The 18,527-nt window shown below is 46.1% G+C and overlaps 1 protein-coding gene across 10 annotated transcripts in view; it reads left to right on the top strand.

Moving 5' to 3' along the window:
* Tjp2 (tight junction protein 2) overlaps positions 1–18,527 on the top strand; it is a 130,633-nt gene that overhangs the window by 65,035 nt on the left and 47,071 nt on the right. Inside the window, exon 1 of one of the 10 annotated variants that reach the window (XM_006526904.4) lies at positions 12,972–13,281. The exons of 6 other annotated variants lie outside the window; for them this stretch is intronic. In XM_006526904.4, coding sequence (XP_006526967.1) covers positions 13,168–13,281 — 114 coding nt within the window. In that variant the 5' untranslated portion in view covers positions 12,972–13,167. Of the gene's footprint in view, positions 1–12,971; positions 13,282–13,328; positions 17,312–18,527 lie in introns of those variants that run through there. 3 more of the 10 variants (XM_006526907.3, XM_006526909.2, NM_001360391.1) reach the window with 3 other exon arrangements.

Below are 18,527 nucleotides of genomic sequence, written 5' to 3'. Positions count from 1 at the left end.
TCCTCCGCAACTTGTTCTCTGGCCGGAACGAGGCATCTGCTGTTCGAAGATAAATTTCTCACTGGGCTTTTCTGCTGAAAAAGATGGTCAAGCAGAACTGGGTTAAAAATAAATTTAGCTTGGGCATTGCCAAGTTTCTAAGTGTCGTGTTTGTGATTGACTTCTAAGGCAAACACAGGAGGTCATGCTTGAGTTCCACGCTCTTGGCAGAGAGGACTCTCTTGTCATCTGGGTAGCACCAGGCACGTCCCTCGGGCTTCTGAATAGGAAAGAGCAAAGAACATCCATCTAGTGTGGGTTCCGACCCTCACTAAGACAACTCAGGCTGGAGAGATGGGATGGAGATGACTTGTTAATTAAATGCATTAGCAGTGGGGGGGGGGGTTCCTCAGCTCTAAATCACCGCTGCACTGTGTCGTGCCCCCCCCCCCCCCCCCTTCATCTGGAGTGTAATTTGAAGACTTAAATGTCAGGGCTGGTTCAGTTGGATCATGACCTGGCAATGAACTGTCCTAAGGACACAACGGTAGCACATCCCGCCCGACAGTTCCCAGCCGTACGCCTTTGGCTTCATTCTTAGGATAGTGATTTATGGATTGACAAATGTTATACGCTGGGAAGCTGACATCCCTGTCTGTCCCTGGTCTTGATTGTTCCCACCTGGCTACTATCATTCACGGTGTAAACAGCAGAGGCCCTTTGATTGTGGAGAAGTTGACTATAACTTGCTCTTTGAAATGGTGGGCTTACAAAAATGTCCTCAAAAATAGAAACCCAAGTATCCTTTGAAATGTGTGTATATAATCAGAAGATCAGAGAGTTTTTTTTTTTTTTTTTTTATGTGTACACGTGTGTGCCTGAGTATAGGTATATGTACCAACATGTGTCCAGAAGTCTGTGCACACAAGTCAGAAGAGGGTGTTGGATCCCCTGGGACTGAAGATACAGGTGGTTGTGGGCAGCCATGTGGGTGTTGAGCACTGAACCTAAGTCCTTTGTAAGAGCAGCCAGTGCTCTTAACTAATGAGCCACCTCTCCAGTCCATCCTTCTAGTCCCAGTCTGAACCATACTGGATATATAATCCTATCGGAGGCAGCTTGGGGCAGACGTTACTGCTCGGGGAATGAAAGAATATGCAAAGAAGAGAAAGGAGAACCTGGATCCTAAGGACTGGGACTTCTTGCACTCCTCCCTGCTCCTCCCTACTTTCCTGCTTCAGCATCTCTTCCCTTCTCTCTTTTAGATTAATAGGAAGGCATGTTTATGGCATACATGTTTATGTATATAAATATGTACGCACACGCATACATATGTGTGTGTGTGTGTGTGTGTGTGTATATATATATATATATATATATATATATATATGATTATGGCCGGGATGCAGGTCAGTGCCCTCCCCCCACATCCACCCACCCTGAGAAGCACCTTGCAGAAGGCACCTTTGGAGTGACAAGTCTAAGATGCTCCTGAGTGAAGCTTGCAGATGGCTCGGAGTCCATGTCCTGGTTTTCACTGATGCTGCGGTGTTCACTGGGGACAGGTTCATTTCAGCTCAGCTTCCAAGCCTTGGACAGAGCTCTGAATGAGATGCCTCATCAGATACCCACAGGACAGGGTGAGGCGCCGCTCTGGCCTAGTGCTCTCACACTGCGTTTGGTTGCGTGTTTTTTTTTCTGGGGGAAGCTGGGGCAGGAGGTCTCAGGGTTTAGTAATGGTAGGCCCTGGGTATAAAGCTCACTGAAGTTTTCTGGACAGTTGGGAAGGAGGCGTTGTATTCATTTTATAAGCTAGGAGACCAGGGCTCAGAAACAGTGAGCACGTACTTGATGTATGTTCCGGGGAAGAAATGTGAGCCCCAGTCCATTTGAAACCTGCAGGTAATCTTGATTCCGCCAGCTTCTGTGTCTTACCTCAGACTGGAAGCGAGCAAGAGGAGAAGGCCTTCTAGCACGCTGAGCCTTCAGCCCAGGGCACCTGTGAATGTAGCCTATAAATTGTAAACATATTTAATGCAGGTCTCCCCTTCCTCCCATCTCAGGATCTCAGGAGGGCCCCAAACTTTGTAGCTGAGGATAGCCTAGAACTTCCGCGTGCTGGGCTGACCAGGCACAGACCATACACGAGGTTTATGTGTACTGGGAATGGAACCTAGGGCTTCGTGCACGCTTCGCAAGGAACCTACCAACTGAGCATGTCCCCAGCCCACGATATGAGATCTACTTTGGTTTACTACGACTACTACTACTACTCTTATTATTATTATTATTATTATTATTATTATTATTATTACTTGGTTGTGCAGTATTCAGATACATATTTTGTAAATGACAATGCTGTGTCTCAGGTCAAAAGGTTGCATATTCTCTGTTTATTTCTCAACGTGTAAACTTTATTCCTGAAAGTATGTAGGATGAATTTTTTTGCCACTGGGCAATCATATGTAAAAATTATACATTAGTATTCCTTTTTGTTTTTTTTTTTGAAACAGGGTTTTTTTGTGTAGGCCTGGCTGTCCTGTAACTCTTTCTGTAGACCCTGCTGGCCTTGAATTCACAGGTTGACCTGCCTCTGCCTCCTGAGTGTTGGGATTAAAGGCATGAGCCACCACAGCCTGGCTGATATATCAATATTTTTCTGTTTTAAAGATGTATTTATTTTATGTCTATGAGTGCTCTATTTGCATGCCAGAAGAAGGCATCAGATCCCAGTACAGATGGTTTTGAGCCACCACATGGTTGCTGGGAATTGAACTCACCCTCTGGAAGAGGAGCCAGTGCTCTTAACTGGTGAGCCATCTCTCCGGCCTGAAACAATATTTTTAAGAGCTGTTTTCTTCCAGAGACTCTGTGTCTCCAGGACTTTATGAGGTCCCAGAGACTCAGAGATGAGTAAGACACAGGTTAGAGGAGGTAGATTACATAGACACCTGGCTAAAGCCATACCTTTAATTATAGAAGTATTGTCAGCCCAGTGTGTTTTCCTCAGGTCTTCATGGCTTCTGGTAGAAATAACTGTTACCCCTCAACCCAGTTGGAAAGCTATTATTGACATCAAGGTATTTCGTGGCTCCAAAATGTGGATTGAGAAATAGAAAAAAAAAATAACCGTGCTGGGAAACTTGCATGTTGTGAGGGTCACAATTCTGTAAGTTGTATTGCGGTCAGAGTACAACTCTTAAAACATGAGATGTCTCTAGGAGGGTTAGGGTCCACGCTTTTACAGCAGACCTGTCTGAGTTCTTCTCATTTGCCTGGAAACACATGTGTTGGTAGAGTGGGAGATGTTTGTTTGTTTGTTTGTTTGTTTGTTTGAGACATGGTCTCACAATGTAGCTCTGGCTGGCCTGGAACTCACTATATAGACCAGGCTGGCCTTGAACTCACAGATCTACCTGCATCTGTCTTCCTGAGTGCTGGAATTGAAGGTGTATAGTCATGCCACTGCACCTGACTATAGTGGGAATTTTGACTTTGGAGCCAGACAATTGTGGTGACGGGGCAGATACAGAGCATCAGTTGCTGCCCTAGGGTCCAGGAAGGAAGCCCATGAAACCTGGGCCAGCCAAACCAGGGGCTAGAAGGGGCTGGGAAGACTTTCCTTGGAATTTAGTTAGGGCTGTTTCTATTTCTTCCTGGTTTTCTCACGGTATGGTTCTCTGCCAGAGTTAATGGGTTAATGGTGTTTGCATGGGCAGCTTACAGTTGTTGCACTATTCAAAATGTTGTTTCTCAGTTCTAAGCTCTGTTCTGCCCAGTCGTGGACATACAGTTATGACTGGATTCTTGGCTGGACGTCATTGAGGGCAGAGGCAACAGCTAGAGTTTATGCTTCCTCTTTTACATGTGTCATCTAAGGCTTTGGGTTGTGACTGTCACTTCTCTAGTGTCTTTAACCACACTCTGGCTTGGAATCAAGACACACAGGTTTGGTCAGAGGATAAAGTGTTTGCCTCCTAGGCTCAGTGACCCAAGCTCCAGCTCCAGGACCTGTGTAAAAGGTGAAAGGGGAGACGCGACCCCCGGAAGTTGTCCTTTGACCTTGTGTCTGCCTGCTTGAGTGCACATACGCGTCACACGATAAATTTAAAGTTGTTTTTTTTTTTCTTTAAAGGATTTATTTATTTATTTTTTACTTCTTTTGTTTCTTCCACAGAGTGAGTGTCTCGAGGGACCCATGTGTAGTGACTGTTCCTGACAGGAGTTAATGATCTACCTGGGATTAAGTAAAGCAAGATTTTGCTCTCAGCTAGCCTTTCCTTGCATTGTGTGTTTAGAAGCTGTGAACAGTTTGATTTTTAGTTCAAGGGCAAAACAACCTGGAATCTTCATTGCTACCCAAACCCAGGGAGCTTACCTAATTTTGGTGGATTATCTACGCACTGAGAGTTTATCCCTTGATAATTAAACAAATACATAAACAAAGAAAACCATGGACAACAGGATTGTCACTTAATGGCTGTGCTGTAAGGACAGATGAGCTCTCTGAGGGGGTAAGGTCCACAGAACGCAGCTGTGGTCCTCTTGTAGGCGGGCACTGTAAGTGATGGCCTGTATGTCAGGCAGCTGGCCTCTTACTGAGCTGTACAATAGATATCTGCCGGGAACTGCCAAACCATAGCCTGCTACTTGCCTTTCTTCTGTTTTCCTGTCCTCTTAGTAAGAAACATTCTCAAATGTTGTTTTTGTTTTTGTTTTTTTTTTTTTCGAGACAGGGTTTCTCTGTGTAGCCCTGGCTATCCTGGAACTCATTCTGTAGACCAGGCTGGCCTCGAACTCAGAAATCCGCCTGCCTCTGCCTCCCAAGTGCTGGGATTAAAGGCGTGCACCACCACGCCCAGCTTCAAATGTTTTTTGAATTACATTTTATTTAATTTTTAAAACTGTGTGTGTGTGTGTGCTTGCATGCGCACGCACGAATGCATGTGCTGGTGTGCATGCCACAGTGTGTTCCTGGATGTCAGTCTCCACCTTCCACCTTGCTTGAGATAGTCTCTTATTTATTGCTGTGCATACCAGGTTGTTGCATGCATCAAGTTAGCTGTCCCACGGGCTTCTGGGAAATCTCATGTATCTGCCTCCCACCTAGGAGTTCTGGGATGATAAACACACGCTAGCACATGGGGCTTTATGTGAGTTCTGGAGATCCAATCCTAGATCCTCAGTTTCTGTGGCAAGTGCTTTACCCATTGAGCCACTTGTCCTTCATTAAAGGGTTAAATTTTAAACGGTCATGCTTTCAATTTGAAGTCCGGTGTCTGAAAGTGTGTGATGGAAAATTCAAGAAGGAAACAAACTTTGAATAATCTTTATTGCATTATGCTGTTTGATTATTATATATTTTAAAAAACAATTCCACTTGATCATTAGTAGCTGCAATCTCTTACTGTTCCTTGATTCTGAAATTATATTTTATCATGTACATGCACAATATGTATCATGTACAAGCCTGGTGGCTTGGGATGTACTTGTTCACATGGTGCACACAGTTGCGCTCATCTCTGTCTCATCTCTAGTGTGGCCAGACCCTGGGGGGCCAGCAACATTTGTAGGCTTTTTCAATCATAGCATTGACAGTAGAGGCTGAGTAGCCAATCTCCACCAGGGAGTGCTTGATTACAGCCTTGGAGCAGAGCACCAGGTCCCGATTATCCCTCTGCAGCAGATCACTCTTGCTGGCTGTAGGGAGTTTATTTACTCGAGGATCTTGTAGTCATTTGTCTCCTTCAGGTTTGCAAGGCTGGAGTTGACACTGGGATTGTACATATGTCCTTTGGCTGTTGGATGTCTCACTTCTGCCTCTGCAAGCTGGTGCTCGTGCTCAGCCAAGGAGCCTTCAGCTCCGCAGTGCATGTCTGTTGCTGCTGTACCAGGGAACGAAGGTGCTTAATGCGTTTGTGGCTTGGTAGCTCATCTTTGGGCATCTCTGGGCTGCTGTACTGGTTCCTCCAAGACTCCACTGCACATAGGGCACATGAGATTTTCACCAACACCCCCTTGGAAACAGGTTACGTCATACCTCATGTGTCATATCTCGAACACAGGTCCTTCTAGGTGGTGGGGGCACGTTCCCTTTCACAGAGCTCCCACCCCTTGGCACTTCTGCTTAGTGCCACTCAGGACTAACACTCCAAGTGTTCCATATTAATTATTCCCCGACTGAGTCTTGCTTCCTAGTGACAAGTTTCATGGCCAAGGGATGCGTGTGATGTCACAATCAGGGACACTTGCCCTGGATAAAGCCTGGGTTCTCCCATTGAGGACCTGGCCAGGAAACTCACTGGCTTGCCATAGCCTTTCCTAGATGGCTTCTGTCAGAGGCCAGGCGGTCAGAGGGTGGGGTGGGTGCTAGGTCTTAGTCTTTCTCCATGGAGGAAGAGGGTTGAAGATACTGACCACTCACTCATATTCTGCTGGTGCACATTTGGGCTAATGTGCATGGATGTTAATCATAACACCCTTCCCCTTTTTCTGGCACGATTTGTGAATCTGAATGATCTTGTGAGAGCTTTTAGTGCACTCAATAAAAGCCCATTTCTAATTTCTTCTCAGTTAATTTTAAAATTTTGTATTTGGTAAGAACCAGCAGACGGATTTTAGTATCTGCATTTCTGCGCCCCCTAGTGGACCTTTATATCAGTTACCAGGCAGTGGCCTTTGCCAAGTTTCTGGTAAATGTGGGTGGGTGTCTTCTTAGGTTCTAAGGTCATGTGCTCATTCTGTCTATTAGTTTTGTTGCCAGCCACGTATGGACTCTCTGAGAGGAATTTAATAAAATGTAAGTTTGAATTGAAAAAAATGTCGGCCCCCGTCTGCAAAATCTCTCATGCTAACCGAAGTCAAAGAAACCTGTGCAGAGACAGCTAGCCACTCAGCTCGTGTGTTAACGCCATGCAAGATGCTAAGTTTTATCTTACCTGTATGATTATGTCACCTGCATTATATATGTGTATCATGGTTGGCCCTGCTGCTGCAGCCACTATTCGGCAATGAGCGCTCTAAACCACTGGGCCATCTCGACAGCCTCCTACGAGATGCTGACACACACAGTCCAGGATCAGGGCTAATTTCAGCTCCTGGAGTCTTTTGTTTGTGAGAACTTTGTCATCTGTTTTCTGAAGCCATGGTCATTAGCAGGACTGGCTGGTGAGTAAGTCCCATGTCTTGAGCAGCTTCGACTCTGAGCCTCTCTCTGCTGAGGAAGCCTCACTGTTCCCTCCCTTCCCCATCTCTGCAGCCTGCTCTGACCTGGCCCTTAACCCGCAGCTCTTCACTGTTTTTCCTTTAGATTTCCTAATTGGTTTGGAAGGCCCTCATCCTTGTACAGTGTCCCCCTCCCCGCTCCCCTCCCCGCCCCAATACATTCACTTATGAATCTAGTTATGGCTTTTTTTTTCTAGGTGATGATCGTAGTCTTTGAAAATTTTACACAATGTGTATTATTCATATACATCACACTTTTTTTTTTTGTCTTTGTTTTTGAGACAGGAATTTACTAAGGAATCCCAGGCTGGACTCAAATTTTCCTGGTAGCTCAGGTTAGTCTTCTTGAACTCACAGTAATCCTCCTGCCTCAGTCCTCCCTCCTCAACAGTTAGTTCTAGGATTAGAGATGTGTGTCATCATGCTTAGCTAAAATAAGACATTTGAAATATATCACAAATACTTACACAGTTGAAACCGCAGGCTTTGAAAAAAATATATCATAAGGTAATGGTTTAAAATAAAGTTAATGAGTCATTTTTTTTTCTTGTGCCATTTGAACCCAGGGCACTATACATGCCAGGAAAATGCTTCTCCACTGAGCTGTATGCCCCAACTTCATTTATAGCTCTCAAAAGTACCATTTGCTAAATTTTGTCAGCATAGCTACATTTTTCCCTTGAGGGGGATTGGAGGGACAACCCTAATATTACTAAAAGCAATCTTAAAATGCGAAGCTGTTTTCAAAATGTCTTTTTACCCCCTTTGTGGATAAAGCACAGGAAACATCACATTTGGTTCACGATGACCATAAACGGCTAGAGCCTGTCTCTCATATCGATTGATTGATTGATTGATTGATTGAATTTTGAGACAGAATCTCACTTATGTTACCCCAGCTGGCCTAGAACTTTCTGTGTAGATCAGGCCTCAAAACTTGGATGATCTCCCTCCCTCTGCTCTGTAGTGCTGAGGTCACTGGTGTGTGTCACCAGAGCAGGGAAATACCTGGTGAGCGTGGCCTTTTGGCAGAGGGGGGGATTGAACCCCAGATCTTGGCATGTTGGGTAGCAGCTGTGATGATGAGTTCCATCACAGCCCTCAGAGCTTCTTTTGAATGCAGGGCAATTTTTTACAGTGTTTAACCGTTAGAAACGACTGCTTTTAATCCATGCGTCTCTAATCATGGAAGTGGAGCGAGAAGCTGTCCATTTATGTATGTGTCATGTTTTTGTAAAGATGTGTTTTATGTATGAGTATTTGGCTTACATGGATATGTGTGTACTTTGTGTGCCCCTGGTGCCTTTGGAGCTCAGAAGAGGGTGTCGAATGCCCTGGAACAGGAGTCTGAACTCCTGGGAACTGAACTGGAGCCTTCTGGAGGGGCAGTAAGTGTTGAGCCATCTTTCCAGCCCCTGTAATATATATTTTAATAGTAAAGCATTAGAAACCACTTAAGCCATTGTTATGGTTAACACTTTGTAGAAGGTCTGGCTATTTAAAGTTTTTAACCAGATAAAATTAAATTAAACTGTATACATTCAGTTCTCAGGTCACAGTGGGTCAATAAGGTTAGTGGTCTCCACTTCAGACAATACAACTATGGGACATTGACAGGGCAGAAAATTCTTGGGTACAAAAAATGTTACTAGGGTCTCCATTGTTAATATGCAGTGCAGGGGCTCTAATGGACCTTGGTAAGTCTAGGGCAGGTTGGAGAGTCTGCACTTCTGTTGATTGATATTGCAGTCTAAGGGTGTATTCTCCACTTCCCTGGGCTCCTTCTCCAGTGGGAAAAGTATGTCTGTTGCAGGCACCAGCTTGGCAGCCTTAACCAGGCTCGCTGATAAGGGACAGAAGCACAAGGTGTCTCTTTTCCGTGTGAGCCATCCTTGGATGGTGCCACAGGTCTGGGAGGATCAGTTTACCTTGTGTGTGTCACACAGGGCCAGTCCTGCAAAGCAGCACTTATCCCAGCAGCACTAATGGGTGGTTTTGACAAGGCAGTTTATAATTTTCTTTATCTTAGTGTCTATTATGGGGGTGGTGGTTTATTTGTGTGTTTGCTGTTTTTTAAAGTGAAGCTGTATTTTAATGATAAATGGGCTGAGTCAGATTGAAAATCGCACGTTAGATAGGGCTGGGCCTTTGTTGCCAAATTAGCACCTTTCTTTTGGGCTTATTAATGGCTTCTTTGTAATTACAAATAAGGATGGTCTGTTTAAATTATGCCTTGCAGCTTAGTGTAGGAGAACTGTGAACATAGAGGTCTTAAGTGTAATTATCTGCTAGTGTGTGTTATTCAAATGGCATATTTGTAAATTTGGGATCAAATTCTCACTGGTCCCTGTCATGGGACCACACCATGAACAACCTCAATCACAGGACCCGTGGGTCTGAAGTCCAGTTATGTTCACCAGTAGGGTTTTCAGGCCATGGTGGGTATTTGGTGAATGCGCTAGCTTCTTCAGTGGAAAAGAGACAGGCTGTGTGGCCCCACTCTGGGTTCAGTCGCGCGCGCGCGCGCATGAGAATGAGAGAGAGAGAGAGGGAGAGAGAGAGAGAGAGAGAGAGAGAGAGAGCGAGAGCACATGTGTGTATGTGTGAGAGAGAGAGAGAGCACATGTGTGTGTATATACTTGTGTGTGTATGTTGTGGGGAGGAGTTTGTGTGTGGATGCCAGAGGGCAATAATGAGTATGGTTCATGTGGAGCTGTGTACCAGTTTTTGAGACAGGGTCTCCTCTGGAGCTCACTGAGTAGCCTAGATTGACTGACGTGCCAGTGAGCCCCTTCCTGTCTCCAGCTCCCTGCTCCTGGGGTCACAGACCACAAAGCCCCACCTGGCTTCTTACATGGGTCCTGAAGATGGAACTCAGGATCTCAGGCTCATGCATTTTACTGACTGCGCTACCTCCTAGCTCAACTTCCTGACCAGTCTCCTTTCTGTATAACCTGTTTGATACTCTGAATCCAGTGCCTGCACTGTCTGAGGAGTATCTCCCGACAGCCATAGCGGGCTGTGAAACAGGCAGAGGAAGAGTAAGTGACTGGCTCGTGGCGTTTGGTAGGACATAGGTTTGAGGCCTTGCTTTCAGTTTGTATAATCTAGGAGACAGTTGTTTGGTTTGGAGACCTGGTTTCATGTAGTTCAGACCCCAGTTGTTACTTAGCAGAGGCTGGTCTCGAACTCCCGATCTCTTGCCTCCACTTCTCAACTACTAGAATTACAGGTGTGCACAACTATACCTTGTGATGTGTTGTTTATTAAGACCTATTTTTATTGATGTAATCATTCATTTACCATATAATCAGAGATGTGCAGCTAATAATTGCATTTTTTTCATTCACAGTGTATAGCTCTCACCGCACACACAAAGACTATTAATAATCTTGCTCTAGGCAACTACTCTTCTTGGCTTCTGATGCAAAGAGAGTCATGTGGTACATCCTTTTACAAGGTTTTAATATTATTGAAACTTCATGTGTGTCGTAGCATGTGTAGCCTATGTAGTTATGGCCTTCCTTCTTATGCACGCAGACAGTAGTGTGTGATAAGAGATTACTTTTGTACCCAGCCATCAGTTGTGCACACTTGGGCAGTTCCCATTAATTTGTTCCTCTATATAATGCTTTTAGGAACAGTATTTCTCTGTGTGTGTGTGTGTGTGTGTGTGTGTGTATACATGCGTGTACATGTTTTCAGTTCTTTTGAGTTCCAGGGTAATCTTAGTATTCTTATGAGAAGAATCAAGTAGTCCATTCTAGCCTGGGTGTAGTTGCCACACCCAGCTGCTCAGTGTCATGACTGGTAGTTATGGAGGCCACTTGATCGACAGTGGGCATGGAGTGCACTTTGTACAAGCGCCATGTCATCTAGTCTTCATGGTACTGCAAGGGTTAGGATCTTGAGCCCCATCTTAAAGCTGAGGCAACCGCCTTATTGCGTGTGTTCTTTACAGCATAAGGATTGAGCAGGGAGTTGTTCTGGAGCCTGCAGAGTACACAGCACAGCCGGGAGCAGGCACGAAGCTTACAGGTGTGCTGGGGAGAAGTCTTGGCTGGAAGTCTAGGGATGCTTGTTTGTTTGCTTGTTTTTGTTGTTTCACTTTTGAGACAAAGTCTCAGGTAACCCAGCTGGCCTGAAACTCAACACACAACCCAGCCTGGTCTTAGATTCCTGACCCTGTTGCCTTAACCTCTGAAGTACTGGGATTGCAAGCCTGAACCATCGCAGCGAGCTCCAGAAGTCTGGTTTTGGAAACGTAAGTGTCTTAGCTAGTTGTGAAGAGAGACACCATGACCAAGGCAGCTCTTAGAAAGGCAGACATTTAATTGGCTGGCTTACAGTTTCAAAGGTTCAGTCCATTATTATGGTGGGAAGCAAGGCAGTCTGCAGGCTGAGTTGGTGCTGAAGGATCCAAGAGTTCTACATCTTGATCCCATTATAAAGGCAGCCAGGAGAGAACTCTTCCACACTGGGCAGTGCTCAAAGCCTGCTTGCACAGTGACACACTTCCTCCAACAAGGACACATCTCCATGTATGTATGTATGTATGTATGTATGTATGTATGTATGTATATGTATGTATGTATTTTTCTATATGTATTTGTCTATGCACATGCGCTCAGTGACCACAACAGGGTGTTGCGTCTCCTGTAGCTGAAGTTCCAGGAGGTTGTGACCCTTCCAAGATTCTGATAATTCAACTTGGCTCTTTTGAAGAAAACAAGTACTCTTAACTAGCCCTGGCTGTCCTGGAACTCACTCTATAGACTAGGCTGACCTTGCACTCAGAGATTCACCTGCCTCTCTGCCTCCTTCACGCTGGGATTAAAGATGTGTGTCACCATGTCCTGCTCACCCTAACAGTGTGGTTACATTAAAACTAGTGGTTGTACCCTCGGTGTGTCCTCACGCCCTTCTGTCATCTTGTCCTAATTCTTTATAACATAAATGTACTCCAAAATGAAGGTGTGATGGCTTGTATATGTTGGGCCCAGGGAGTGGCACTATTAGGAGGTGTGGCCCTTTTGGAGTAGATGTGTCACTGCTTTAAGACTGCCTGGAAGCCAGTATTCTGCTCCAGATGAAGATGTAGAACCCTCAGCTCCTCCTGCACCATGCCTGCCTGGATGATGCCATTTTCCCACCTTGATGATAATGGGCTCTGAACCTGTAAGCCAGCCTCAGCCCCAATTAAATGTTGTCCTTATAAGAGTTGCCTTGGTCATGGTATCTGTTTATAGCAGGAAAACCCTGATTAAGACTATAGGATTAGGTTAAAAAGCAAAACTTCTTTTTTTTTTTTTTTTTTTTTTTTTTTTTTGTTTTTGTTTTTTTTTTTGAGACAGGGTTTCTCTGTATAGCCCTGGCTGTCCTGGAGCTCACTTTGTAGACCAGGCTGGCCTCGAACTCAGAAATCCACCTGCCTCTGCCTCCCGAGTGCTGGGATTAAAGGCGTGCGCCACCACGCCCGGCAAAGCAAAACTTCTTAACTGCTGTGTCTCAGCAGTTCGTCAGGAATGCCCATCATTCATGCTGGGGACCTGCCAGAAAGCCTTCTCTAACGCTGTTTTGAGAAATAGGTCTTGCTGTCTTGAGATTTCGCCTCCAGCGGCCTGCTGCCTCAGTGCCCCCCGGCTGCCACCTTCTGTATGTACCTTTACATGGTCTCTGTTCCTTTTAGAAGACATAGAGTTGGTCCTCTGGTCACACATGCAGTTCTACCAAAAGGGTGTTGCTGTGGACCTCAAGGGGATGGGTACTGTTTAGAAAGGAACACTCCATAAAGGTTACCATGGCGAAATCGGAAGCATCTACAGTGTCACTCAGCGTGCTGTTGACATTGGTGAAAACAAGCTATGTTTCCGGAAAGATTGTGGCCAAGAAAATTACTATGCAGATCGAGCCTATGAAAGCCCTCAAAGAGCTGAGATAGCTTCCAGAAATGGGTGAAAGAAAATGACCAGAGGAAGAAGGAAGGGAAAAGAAGAGAAGATGCCTGTGTTCCGCCGCAGCACCAACTCGCTCAGCTCAGGCCCAGGAAAAAAGCAGGCTCTGAGGACCACTGGGAAGGTAGAAGCCTTGTTCCCCGTGACCTAATGACTAAGAGATACAGAAGACGGGCTCTAGGCTGTACATGTATTTTCCTTATTAAACAGAGCTGGTTCGTTCTCTTCCCCCAAAAGGGGGTAAAAATCCTACTCATTGTAGGACGAAGAATAGTTAGAGTAGTTTTCTATCTTGCGGGGAGGTGGAGTAGTTTAATATTTTGCAGGGAATGGTGTATGTTGATTTATTTGACAAGTGTTTCAGAATTGTATCTCATCAGCAGAGGTTTCATTTTTCAGACATAGCCTCATTTTATAGCCTAGGCTGGCCCAGAGCCCTCTGAGATCTTCCTGCCTCAACCTCCCTGAGTGCTGGGATTACGGTTTGTGAGGTATAATACCCTGGGTTGTAGGAAGGGACTCACAAACATTCCAGCTAGAGGGAGGTGGGCTGTGACTAGCAGGTGGTTCTTTGACGAGCTCCCCTGCAGATTGCAGTTGATGTCCTAATGATCTGGCTGACGCAGATAAAAATGCCACAGGGATGCTATAAACAAAGCTATGACCACTGAGTGGATGATGTCATGGGTTTTCCACCCCAGTGTTAGGACTACGGAGGGCCTTGATGATTCGTCTCTGCTCCCCTCCCTTCCTCTTTTATTTCAAGGCAGGATCTGACTATGTAGCCCAGGCTGTCCTTGAATAGTTGGTCCTACTGATTCTGTCTCTCTCCCAAGAGCTGGGACTATGGACATGGCCAGCATCCCTGATCCGCCCTCCTCCACTCTTTCTTCCTTCTCCATAATATCTTCCCCACCCCCTTTCTTCATTTCCTTCTTTAGAGCCACTCTAATATTCATCAAAGGCTTGGTGCGTGAAATGTTCCCATCACCTCCTGTAGTCAGACTCAGGTTCATCTGTGACAGTGGCTGAGCCATGGCTTTAGCTTTCTAACTATAAAAGGGGGACAAGTGCAGCCAGCTCATGGAGTGCGGGCATCCACTAAGAACCTGTGTAGAAGCCCTCAAGTGTGATGCTCTGCTCAGTGCTGCTGCCTGCCTGGCTGCCTGCCTGCCTGCCTGCCTGGCTGCCTGCCTGGCTGCCTGGCTGCCTGGCTGCCTGCCTGCCTGCCTGCCTGGCTGCCTGCCTGCCTGCCTGCCTGCCTGCCTGCCTGCCTGCCTTCCTTCCTTCCTTCCTTCCTTCCTTCCTTCCTTCCTTCCTTCCTCCTTCCTTCCTTCTTCCCAGTCTTTGTAATCATCTTATGGCCTATGGCCTGAGTGGATTTGTATTTCCAGGGCGGGTTTGACATGTTCACATAGAGAACATGCTAATACAGTGTACTTCCTAGCCGCCATCTTGAACACACCTCATAAGTTCGTGACCTTGGATCAGAACATGCTGTTCTTTCCACACCTCACACCTTTCTAGTTTGTCCTCCTTCAGCCAGGAGCTCCTGTGAACTTGTGGGAGAAGGTGCCTCTGCTGTTGATGCTTTCCTCCACCCCAGCTTTCTCTAGTTCACTTGATGTCCTTGCTCTTACTCCTCAGTTTCCCTGAGCTGGTTCCCACCTCAGAGAGTCTTTATACCTACCTGCTGGTGCCTTTCCCTTGACAGCTCTCCAGACTGGCTTATGACTGGTTAATCCTTCCCACTTTCATATCCACAGCATTCATGGGACACGGTGGCTATGCCTATGATCTCAGCTCGTGGGAGGGAGACAGAAGCAGGAACATAGTTCGAGACCAGCCTGGGATACAGATTCAACCCTGGCCTCAAAATAAGATCTAGATGCTTGTAGAGAGAGAGCATGAAAAAGTTGCATTGCTTCCTCAGTTAAACCTTCCTTCCCTCTGAGGGAAGGCCATTTGGTACATATCCCTCAGTGTTTGCAGCAGCAGGGTCTGCCTTAGGGTTGGTACTGGCAGAGTTTATGTTGAATAAATGAGTGTTGAGTTGCTCTGCTGTTTCCTTTACTCTGGGTTAGAATAATTTGCTTAATCATCTCTCCTCCCCACTGACTGGGACCGCCATAGGAGAGTGACACAGTTGTGGTTTATCATAGTATATGGATGACTGCTGTATTGCACATGCTTCTTGACTATATCAGGAATCTATGATTCCTAAAGTCTATGATTGCAGGTGCTCTGAAACCCCTGGTCTTTGCAGACAGGCAGGCAGATGTCCTTCTGACGGAACCAGCGGAAGTGCCTTTGGCAACAGGCTGTGGTGGTTCCGACGGTTCCAAGGCTGGGCTCTGCTGCCGGGGACTTGCCTCATTTGTGACTCTTGCTGATCCTCTGAGGTTCAGGTGGGAAAGGGCATAGCACATCCAGTGTTCTAGAACAAGAATTGTACCTCAGAATTATGGCTTTACGGCTTACTTCTCGGGGACCGGAGAGATGGCTCAGCAATTAAGAGCACTGGCTGCTCTTCCATAAGACCTGGCTTCAGTTTCTAGCACCACACAGTGGCTAACAAAGGTCTGTAATTTTGGTTCCGGAGACTCTTATGTCCTCTTCTGGCCTCCATGGGCAACCCCCATGTCTCCATTGCCGTGGTCCAAATTTAGATAATGTCGCAGTCTCAGACAAACCCGGATGCGCTTTCTTTGCTTGCAGACAGCTTAGCCTGTTGACATGACCCTCGGTGTTGGCAGCAGGAGTTTCCTGGGACTGCCTGGACCACACTTGGCCTTGGGTTGCAAGCCTAGGCATCCCGGGTGTTCAGAATTCCAAACTACACAAGAAACAGTGACAGAGCACTTTGTCATTTAGCTAAGTTTATGGTAAGGTTGGGAGAGGCAAGAACTTTGCTGAGCAAGTTCTCTGCCCCTGAGGTGGTGCCCTCCTGTACCAGCTCTTGTTGTTACCAAGAATGTACAGTTTCTCTTTATGCCTTTTGATTGGTTGACACCAGTATTTCTAGCAGGTCAGTTTCTCTGATGATTTCCTGCTCTTTTATACTTCCGGGATGGAGCGTGTCAGGAGATGAGTTTCTTCTCTGTTCCTTTCCGTAGCCTTGCTCTTGTTCCCAGTCATTCCCTGTTCCCTTGGTTCCAGGAGTCCCTCACACACTAAATCCTGCAGAAGCTCGAGTCCCTTACATAAAGTGGTGTAGCATTCCTGGAACTGGTACTGTAGATCTTCCATGTACTTCCAGCAAGCTCAAGGTTCCTTATAACACGGAATGTAGTAGAAATGCTACTTAAAGCAGTACGATTACTTAGGGAATAATCACCCAAAAAGGCTGAACATGTTTGGTACAGACAGTTTTGTTTTGTCTTGTCTTGCTTTTATTTGTGCCGAGACAGACGCTCAGCACAGGGTACAAACGGGCCACCCATTCCCACTGCCTCATCCCACCCGGAGCCAGGAGGGAAGAGTGGTCTTTTTGTTTTTTTTTTTTTTTTAAATCTTGTATGTGTGTCCTGAATTTTAAAAAGTTATTTATATTTTCATCCATGTGCATGTCTGTGAACGGATGCCACGCGTGTTTACGGAGACCTCTGATTCTCTAACTACAGTTACAGGCACTTGTGGAAATGTGAGTTCTGGAAATCAAACTCAGGTCTTTGAACTACTGAACCATCTTTCTAGGTCCTCAAACTGTTTTTTAATTACACTCATAGGATTTGTGGAAGGCCAGCGGTATCTAATACGTTATAACTAAATAGCAAATGATTGCGTGGCTGGAAGAAAACCCAGAAAATCCCAGTTGCGCTGTCCTCCTTGCGTGGGAGAAAGGCAGGAAAAGACGGCTGTTGGAGTGGTGTGAACCCAGACCGCTTTCTTTTTGCCTCACAAGTAGTGCTTTGAAAAGCACTTGGCGTCCCCGCTGTATGGATGTGTCACTGCGAGATGACAACAGGATTTGCTGGGAATGTGGGCTACTATTGTATCCGCCTTACGTAACCACGTGGAGCGGTGGAAATGGGTGAGCAGCCCAGAAGGTAGGCAGTGGCCAGCCCTGACTCTGCGGAGCCATGAGGGCCTCTCAGGTCCTCCAGAGGATGTGGATCCAGGCAGTTAAAAAGTTGGAGAGATGGAAAGGCCATGTGAGTCCCTTTTAAGCTTTCTCCTTTCTTTGCCCTGCTTTCTCTGCCGGAGGGGAACAAGCCCTTCACACAGTGGCACAGTGACTCCTTTATCCTCGGATTTATTTGTGTCTTGGCAGCTTGCAGTAACAAACTGTGAGATTGCAGAATGTAGCTTGCGGTCAATGGTAGCATTTTAAGTACTCGTCTTCTTTTGAGCAGACCTGGGTGAGATTGACAGCCGTTTACTGGGTTTGCAAGGCGAAGAAGACTGTCATTTCCCATGTGTTGGCAATCTCTGCAAACCTTGGCTTCTTGGTTGGGTACAGGTTAACATACCACTTTGTGTGCACTATAGAATCTTGTGTTTGGGATCAAACACTTAACTTTATCCCACAAAAGCCTATATCCCTATGTGGGAGCTTTCACATTACAGGGGAGATTTCTCACATTACTTTTAGCATATAGGGTGGTGTGGCATGGGTATTTGTTCTTCATGATCTCTCTCACTGGGAAGCAACAGTGTATAGACATAGAGCTTAAAAGTTGGCCGTTCAGGGTCACTACAGGCAGTCGAGACTTAGTTATCTGCCTGTGGCTGTCTTTAAATGTTTCCTTTTGTGTGCGTTGGGAGGCAGAGTACACTGTGTGTGTAAAGGGGCCTTGTGTGTGGAGTCTAGGAGGCTGTTCTTGTGTGGATCCTCAGGAACTGGTGTTTGAGATAGGGTCTCACAGAGCCGGGAGCTTGCCACAACTGGCTAGTCATCGGGGCCTCTGTCTTCAGCTGCCAAGTGCGGCGATTACTGGGTGATTTTTTCCCCCCTCAGTTCTAGGGTTTGAACATGGGTCCCTCTGTCTTCCCAGGCTTAAAGGACAGTTACCTGTTTGGTCAAGGTTTTCCCAAGAAAATGAGCATACAGATAACAGACTGAGTAACTCCCTGCCTGGTTCAGGGCCATTCTTTACAAAGAGTCCCTGTGTGTAGTCGGTCACAGAGTCCCGAACTTTCCATGGCTTCTAGGAATGGCTTGTTCTAGTAAGGAGGACGGTACCTTTAATGTTCCTTCCGTGGAATGTAAAGTCATCAGAGAAAAGTCACAGCGTGCACGTGGAAGCTGCCTTCTGGTGGATGAAATTTTATCCCTGGGGTTGATAAGGTGCCTGGCCCCTTCATGGAGTCAGATCTTTGCAGAGATTGGGATCGCAGATCCTCCTGTGACTCCCTGGTCAAGAGTCA

Source organism: Mus musculus, chromosome 19 (genome assembly GCF_000001635.26).
Source record: "Mus musculus strain C57BL/6J chromosome 19, GRCm38.p6 C57BL/6J".
Classification (NCBI taxonomy): Eukaryota; Metazoa; Chordata; class Mammalia; order Rodentia; family Muridae; genus Mus; species Mus musculus.
The sequence above is the reverse complement of the archived record's forward strand: the minus strand, read 5'-3'. Positions and strand labels throughout refer to the sequence as shown.